This window comes from Dipodomys spectabilis, unplaced genomic scaffold (genome assembly GCF_019054845.1).
Source record: "Dipodomys spectabilis isolate Male_0828 unplaced genomic scaffold, ASM1905484v1 ptg000053l, whole genome shotgun sequence".
NCBI classification, from domain to species: domain Eukaryota; kingdom Metazoa; phylum Chordata; class Mammalia; order Rodentia; family Heteromyidae; genus Dipodomys; species Dipodomys spectabilis.
This window is the reverse complement of record NW_024870730.1, coordinates 3,963,987-3,972,825: the sequence shown is the minus strand read 5'-3', so window position 1 is coordinate 3,972,825 and position 8,839 is coordinate 3,963,987. Positions and strand designations below refer to the sequence as shown.

General features: G+C 49.0%; 1 protein-coding gene across 1 annotated transcript; it reads left to right on the top strand.

The window, feature by feature from the left end:
• Positions 1-358: 358 nt before the first annotated feature.
• On the top strand, positions 359-8,068 carry Prdm13 (PR/SET domain 13). Its single transcript, XM_042679628.1, is given in 5 exon segments — positions 359-432; positions 434-644; positions 2,089-2,220; positions 2,490-2,610; positions 6,273-8,068. Coding segments are annotated over 5 exon segments (2,334 nt in total).
• Positions 8,069-8,839: the final 771 nt, after the last annotated feature.

Below are 8,839 nucleotides of genomic sequence, written 5' to 3'. Positions count from 1 at the left end.
AAAAGGAAGTAAAATTTATGGAGAAATTATACAGTGGATTTGTCACTTAAAATATCGTAACTGTCTCAGGGACAATACCCCATGCTGAGGATTAATGGTCCCGCCGGACCTTTGATTCACTAGCGCCTTTTCTTCGCCCTTGACAAATTGGATTTTTAGGAATGGGAAGGTCGCCTGGACCATTGTGTTCTAGCCATTCAGAGGCCTAGATTATGCAGGGGGCTGAGGGAACCACTCCATGTGACCCTCTCGGGTGGGACTCTGCAGCTGCTTCACCGCGCAACTCTCTCACCAAACTCCGCGCCCTTGCGCTCCCCGGTGCCAAAAGGCGCCCGCCCTGATTGAAAAGGCGCAGTGCATGCCCTCCCGCGTCACTCCGCTGGCGGAGGACGCACGTCGGGGCGCGGCTCCCTAGCTCGCGTGCACGGCTCGGGCTCTGTCACTCGCGCCCTGTGGAGGACTGGGCGCGTCTAAGAGCTTGCCTGGCGGCGGCAGCGACGATGCACGGAAACACCCGCGCTCCAGCCACCAGCGTGAGTGCCGACTGCTGCATCCCGGCCGGCTTGCGCCTTGGGCCGGTGCCTGGCACCTTCAAGCTGGGCAAGTACCTGTCAGATCGCAGGGAGCCCGGGCCTAAGAAAAAGGTATTAGCTATTCTGATCCCTGTTCCTTGACGATCGCCTCCCTTTGCCATGATCCAAGAGAGGGGTAGAGGAGTGGAGAAAGGGGATAATTGGATCTTTACCTGGCAATCCTGCTACGCAGAAGGGGATTCCGATTATATTTAGTATGACTTACTGAGAGCAAGACGAGGACTGGAATAGGACGCGGCGGAGGGGGGACAGTCCCTGGGTGAAGAGTTCCGGGCTCTGCACTACGTTCAGGATCTCTGGGAACTAGCCCGGTTTCTCTTCGCGGCTCAGATATCCTCGCCGAAGTGCTGGGGGCAGTCTCAACCCTCCATCCCCCATATACACACTTGGGTCTTCGCCTGTTTCCTCTGTGGACATTAGGCGTTGAGGGCTTTTCTTACTGCCTTTGCTTCTATCAAATAATTTGAGGTTTAAATTTTTTGCATGAATTTCATACAATTTCCTCCCGAAAAAATTATTCTTGGGCAATCTCTAAGGTCCTGGAACATCCTCAGAATTTTCTCTCTGCCAGTTTGGAGTAGAGACAAGGTGAACTAAGTGTTGAAGACGCAGGCTGTGAGAACCAGGGGCGCTCACTCTCGTGGGGCACCGGAGTGGGGGGCCTCTTAGCTCGGCTCTCTGGGTCGAGGGTAGCATCTTGGAGTTGCCAAGGACCAACCCACTAGCATCAGGATCATTGATCAGAGCTAAGATTTATAGATTCTCACCTGCCCTGGGATCATTTCAGTTGCCAAAGATTGGCAAATAACCATCCGAAAAAGAAGGCAGAAGTTTAGCGGAAAAGGAAGGACTTTTGTTTTCCTAACTGACTACTGCATTCTTGTGAGACTATTTCCCAGGTCCAGCCAGCGGGACCAGTATCTCACCTCTGATGCAATGTACCCTTTAGTTTTACCGTCTCCCGTCTAAAGTTGGGTTTTGGAGTACAGAGCCTTCCTCTTTAAAGGCAATTTAATTACTTTTAAATGGCCTGATGGCTACAGGAAAAATTTCTCTTCAGTGCTTTGTTTCAACAATTTATTTCCCTGCTTGCTTTGCTTGCACCTAGAGGCAAAGGTACTGGGAGGTAGGGGGAATTGGAGACAGACTTTGCAAAGTCTTTTCCTTGGTGTTAGAGCTGCTTTTATGGGGAGAGATAGGGTGGTGGGGGATGTTTTGGTACAAAATGATCTAGGTCCTCAAGAAAGATGCCCTATCTAGGCTTGTGTTGTCAAGGTGTGTGTGTGTGTGTGTGTGTGTGTGTGTGTGTGTGTGTGTGTGTGTGTATGCCCTAGTCAGCTTCTACTCTTTCTCCAAAGGAATTGCTTCAGCAACCCATAGCACTATGCATGGTAAAGCGAATGCAAACTTTTTTCTGAGTTGGGTGGGGAAGGTTATGCTCTGGGTTGTGGTCCCAGCCATGGTGTGGGAAGAACGACCACTGCTTGTGTTGCAGGTACGCATGGTGAGAGGGGAGCTGGTGGACGAGTCGGGGGGCTCCCCTCTGGAGTGGATAGGGTTAATCCGGGCAGCCAGGAATCCCCAGGAACAGACTCTGGAAGCTATTGCAGACTTACCCGGAGGACAGGTACTGTGGGCTCCCTCCACCCCTGCCAATGCTATCCACCCAACCTTCCCTAAGGCAGCCAACACATTTAAGAGCCAAATGCTTTAGCTAGGGGTTTCATTTAAAGGTCCCAACGATCCTGTGAGGTAGATAGGATTATGTTGTTTTTCCTTTTAAAAGATGAAGGACGCAATTCAGAAAAAATCCAAAAGTGTCAGAGTCAGGGTTTGAACTTTAATTCTCAGTTGCTCAGGAAATAACAGAATTATTTTTTATTCTTTGCATCCCAGATCTTCTACCGAGCATTGAGAGATGTCCAGCCAGGGGAAGAACTGACTGTGTGGTATTCTAACTCCTTGGCTCAGTGGTTTGACATCCCCACCACTGCAACTCCAACTCATGATGAGAAAGGTACTACCTGAGCTTTCTGGGCTGGGTGGGTGGCAGGAAGCTTAGCCTTCCCTGGTGTTGGAAGGCATCCTGAAGGGCTGTTCTCTACCTAAAACTGATTTCATGACCTCTATATAGGCAAACAGGAAATCTCTTTAGAATCAAATCAAATCAACAGTAAAGCCTCCCTGCCTCCATACTATAGGTGGCTCCTTCCTGTAATCCTAGTACTTAGGAGGCTGAGATCTGAGGATCACAGGTCAAAGCCCTACCAGGCAAGAATGTCTATGAGACTCTTATCTCCAAGTAGCTACCAAAAATGTCAGAGGTAGAGCTGTAGTTCAAAAGGTAGAGTGTTAGTACCCAGGCCCTGAATTCAAGCCCCAGGACACACATACACACATACACACACACACACACACACACACACAGCTGAAAAGGAACAACTAAGAGAATAATCATCTTATTCACAATACTCTTTGAAGTTCCTGGGCTAATCTTTTCCTGTGGCATATCCACAATGACAATTATTTACTCAATTAAGGATAAAAAAATGGAGGCTTAATATAGTGTTACAGTGGTTATATACCAAGTTCTAGAAAGCATCCAAAAATGTGGAATTCTTTTACAAGGTGGGAGGGCATCTCTTCTCCACTGGTTTTGGAGAACGATGTATTTTTCCACAACATTTTAGAAGCATTTTGGTACTTACAGCTGGTTAGTTGGCAGGTATTTAGGATCTTCCATTTAAACGGTATTTATTCATTTCCCCCTCCTAAGACTACTTAAATTGGATCTGGGATGTATCCCAGTTTCTTCTTAGATTTATTTGGTTGAAAGCTAAGAGTGGATTTATGCAAATTAAAGTGTAGCACTAAAGAGGAAAACATTTTGAAATCCTCCCTGAATACTTCCCCTAGAAAAGAAAGGCTGAGACTTGCTAAAATAATAAGGTCTTAAGAGTCCTTTCTCATTCACAAGCTATGATCATTTTTAATTTGGGATCTCTCTTAAAGATCAATTTATTATTTAAGCAACATGAAAATCCTATGAAATATTTTGACATAAACTTCCTAAATCACTTTTCAGCACCATCACTTTAGAAAGTAATAAAACTGTGACAATTAGGAAACACTTCTTGAATAATAAAAGAATGAAATTTATTCAGAACAATGAGTTATTTCATCCAGAGTCTCACTGTTCTCTATACAAAAAACTTCTATTTATTTTGCGAATAGATTTGTATACACCACATAAGAATTAGCCTAATGTCGTTCATTCCTTGTGTCACATTATAAAATTCTCTTGTCAGGCTCTTCTAGTAAAAGAAAAGCAAAACAGCCCCATAGTGGAGAGAATGCTCAAATCTTCCACTACAGAAAAAAACAGGAGGGATTTAGGGCCCTGCCTTTTCTAGATACAATATCCTTACTTAGGCACTCCCAAATAATGCCAAAGCAACTTGTTTGAGTAGTGGCTTCTGTGTTTTTACTTCAGCTAATTGAATTCATAAACAACATATTGTAACACATTGAAAATGCCTTATTATTGGGTTCTTTTGAACCTGACATAACTAGTTTGGAGATGCTTGAAATCTTTACCACTTTAGAGTTAAAAGAGGGGAGGAAACAGAGTTACTTAAGAAGTATGTCTGATACACTGGCCATAAGTTGGACTTCAGAGCCTGCAAATCATGTTTATGACAAACAGGAGACCAGATGTATTGAATCAGAAAATACTCATTTTGCTTAAATCTTGAATAGAGGAAAAAAATAAGTAGGGGTGGCATTTATGCTTCCATCACTGACTGACCTCAGTGGGTTTCAACTTTAAAGGAAAGTTGAAGTGACCAACGCTCCATCCTAAGAACCAAGCTTACTGGATTGCATTGGTTGAGGCATTGTGGGGCAGACTAAAACTCTCTTTAAACAGATGAGGAGAGGGAGGTTCTGAACTAAAGAAAATGGTGCTTAAATATTAAATTAACACACTCATCAAGAAAACTCAGGGGATCATTTTCTGATCTTGCCTTTTATTTTCACCAAGATTTCACATAGATGTGCAGTGAAATATAACAGAAATACTGACCTAGTTTTGTTTGAGTCTTTTTATAAACAATTAGAATAGGCTATCACAGGCAAACATAGGCTATCACAGACAAATCCTTCTCACCCTCCCTCCACCATGCTTAGCCTTTAAATTTTTCTTGTTGTCCTTAGGCTTTTGTTAAAACAAAGTACTTCTTAAGTGAACTTCTATCTTGTTATTTAGGAAGACTACTTGTTTTTATGAAAAGCCAAAATTAATATGCAAGAAGGGCAGACACTTTGGAAAATTTCCTTTGTTAATGCTATAGTAATGTTGTGGAAGTTTGAGCTGTTTGAATATAAAAACAAATAATTTAACTTGCCCATTAAGTCTTCAAAGACCACATACATTTTAGATTCTTCTTTGTGGGTCAATAAACTTCTTTCTTACAGATATCCTTCCCTTCTGTATTACCGGTCAACCACATTTAAATGTTAAACCAATTGCAAGATTTCTTTTCTACATACAGAAGTAACACGACCTTTTCAATTGGAAATTAATGCCTGCTGATTAGATTCTCATATATACTTCTTTTGAATGTGTTCACAGATGCTGTCAAAATTAAAAGCAATGCTAATAAGACAAAGTACCAAAAACATCTGACATGTATTTGGTACTAGTAGAGAATTCTGCATGTATTCAAAGCCGAGTATCCATTTCTATTTCATTTCTATCTACTTGTGTAATAAAACATACACTACCATATCTTCTCCCAGTATTTTACTGAACTTGAGTTTGTGCAGCTACTGGAGTTAATAATTACCAAGCTAGAAACACTAAGAAGATGAAATAGCATTATTCTTGTTAAAATATCACTATCCTGTCTAGAATATCCGGAGGTAGGGTTTTTTCCCCCCCTATCAAATTAAATGAGAGTTAAATAGGAGATAAAGATACAACTAATTTTGAAGAATAGCAAATCATAGTCCCTATGTGGTCCTTCAGTTTGGTCACGCTCCAGGAAAACCTCAGGCAAAGTGTTTAAGGCTGGGAGGGGGTAGAAAGGGTGGATAGTGGATACAAAAGACATTGTTCTATGAAAAGGAATGATTACATATGGCCCATACATACAGGATATTGTCTCGCCTGGTAATGAGGCGCTCACGACCATTAGATTGGTCTTTGTTCAGTTTATCCAAACTCCTTGACATACGCCACCTATTCTGCAAACGCCAACAGATGGGCCCAGGCACTGCACAGCCTCAACACTTGATTTAAAGCAACAGCTGCTCTCGGCTCTTCTCCGCCAGCCTGTCTAAGCTCTGTCTTCCAAGAGAGATTTGCTCCGATGGCAGGGAGAAAGTCTTTGGAAGTGCTCAAGTCACCTGTCTTGATCTCTGAGTAGTCCCAGAAGATGGGGATGGAGACGTGAGCTGACCAATTCAGGCTTTTTTTTTTTTTTTTTTTTGGGGGGGGGCGTGTTTTTGATACAATGGGGCTACTAGACACACTTATTCATCGAGCCCCACGAATACTGTTGCTTCTGCCATCTGGCTGGTCAAAACCTGTGCTTGGCCTTGGGTAAACTTAGCGATTTCTTTCGGCCTGGCTTAGTCGCCTCTCACGGGGTTCTTTTTCCACTCTTTCTCGCCCAGGGGAGGAACGTTACATTTGCTGGTACTGCTGGAGGACCTTTAGGTACCCCAATAGTCTCAAAGCACACCTGCGATTCCACTGCGTGCTCAGCGGCGGCGGCGGCGGCCGAGCCTTCCTGCACCACGAGCACGCCGCTCGCCAAGCCGCGGCCCCGGCCGATGGCCTTGGCCTCTCCCCGAAACCCTCTGCGCCCGACTTCGCCGCGCCCGTCCAGGCGAGCACTCTGCGGCCTCAACCACCGGCCCCACAACTCCCCCAGACTTGTGGGGCTCGGGAAGGCATCAAGCGCGAGGCCTCCTCCGGGCCCTCGGCCGTCTCGCCGCCCTTGGGCAAGTGGGGGCCGCTCAAGAAGGGCAAGGAGCCGCAGGCAGATCGTGCCGTAGACATGAGCGGGGCAGCCCGGGCGCATCACGGCCACTTCCTGGGCATCGTGGGTGGCTCTCCAGCTGGGAGCGGCGGCCTGGCTTTCTACCCCGGCGTGCGCTCAGCTTTCAAACCCACTGGTTTGGCCCGGGCGACCGCGCACGGCGACCCCTACCGGGAGGAGGGTGGCGGCAAAGCCGGGGCGGGTCTGGCCTTGGGCCGGCTGCTGGGCGGGGGTCGGGCTGGCGGGCGCCCCGGGAGTGGCGAGAACCCGGCAGCAGGAGGCGCGGGCCACCACCACCACCACAACCACCACCACCACCACCACGCGCATCACCACCACCCCAAGTGCCTCCTCGCGGGAGACCCGCCGCCGCCGCCGCCCCCTCCGCCCGGCCTGCCTTGCTCGGGCACCCTGCGTGGCTTCCCTTTGCTCCCGGGCCACCCAGAAGAGGGGTCCGCCTTCAAGCACGTGGAGCGCGCGCCGCCCGCAGCCACCGCGCTGCCCGGGCCGCGCTACGCCCCGCTGCCGCCCGCGCCCGGGCTTCCGCTGGAGCGTTGCGCGCTGCCGGCCCTCGACGCGGGCGGGCTCAAGACCTATCCCGGGGGCGAGTGCGGCCACCTGCCCGCCGCCGTCATGCCCGCCTTCACCGTCTACAACGGGGAACTGCTCTACGGCTCCCCGGCCGCCACCGCGTATTACCCGCTCAAACTGCACTTCGGAGGATTGCTCAAATACCCCGAGTCCATCTCGTATCTGAGCGGGCCCGCGGCGGCGGCGGCGGCGGCGGCGGCCGCGGCGGCGGCGGCGGCCCTAGGCCCGGCGGAGCTGGGCTCCCTCGCCAGCATCGACCGAGAGATCGCCATGCACACGCAGCAACTGTCCGAGATGGCGGCCGGCAAGGGCCGCGGCCGTCTGGATTCCGGCGCGTTGCCAGCGGCCGTCGTGGCGGCAGGTGGCGTGGGGGGCGGCGGCGGCGGCGGCGGCGGCGGGGGCAGCGGGGCCGGCAAGGCCAAGACCGGCCACCTGTGCCTCTACTGTGGCAAGTTGTACTCGCGCAAGTACGGGCTCAAGATCCACATGCGGACGCACACGGGCTACAAGCCACTCAAGTGCAAAGTGTGCCTGCGGCCCTTTGGCGACCCCAGCAATCTCAACAAGCACATCCGACTGCACGCCGAGGGCAACACGCCCTACCGCTGCGAGTTCTGCGGCAAGGTGCTGGTCCGCCGCCGGGACCTGGAGCGCCACGTCAAGTCCCGACACCCCGGCCAGAGCCTGCTGGCCAAGGCGGGGGACGGCCCGGGGCCCGAGCCGGGCTATCCGCTCGAGCCTGGGGATCCCAAAAGTGATGACAGCGATGTGGACGTCTGCTTTACGGACGACCAGAGTGACCCCGAGGCTGGGGGCCGGGCCGGGCACGACTCCTAACTGGTCTTTCCGCTAAAGGGACGAGGGCCAGGACCGAACAGGAGGGTGGGTGGGGTCTGTTCTGGGATTGGAGGGAATCTGGGAGATGAGGAGCAGGGACCCCCAATGACACATTCGTTATTAATATTAATATTATTGAGATGGTATTGGATTTGGAACAATCAGAAGTCTCACTGCCAGAGCTGGAAGTCAGCGAAGGTTCAGAGGTGGCCCAAAGCAATCCGGCAGCCCTCGAGGGTGGTCACGGATCTCTGTCTCCAGACAGGGACTCCGAGCATTGCCTCTTCCCTGCCCTGCTCTTTCTCCATATCACAGGCAGACTGTCTACTCTTGGGTTTCAGGATCATGATTTTAGTTGCCACGTATTTTTTAAAAGTTCTTTTTTTTGGGGGGGGGGGAATTGTGCCTTTTGAAACGACGTTTTGTGTGAATTTTACAAGAGCATTTCACCGCATAGACAAAACAGTAGTCACAGATTCAGAAGAAGTGTCGTTCACCCACTTGTTTCCATTTCATCTGGTCTCATGTCAAAGACTATACACCGTGGTAGCAGGTTTACAAATTGGTCACGTTCCAGTTTATTTATGAGATAATAAGGATAAATGTAAGATATCTATAGCATGAATCTAAGAGCACGCAATATATAATTCTAAAGAAATTCTTTATTTGGTAGAGTACACATGTATGTTGTTTTATAATGAACGATGTATAGTGGATGCAGTATTTTGGTCTTGGTTTCAGTCTGTGCAATCTTTAAGAAAAATAAAAGAT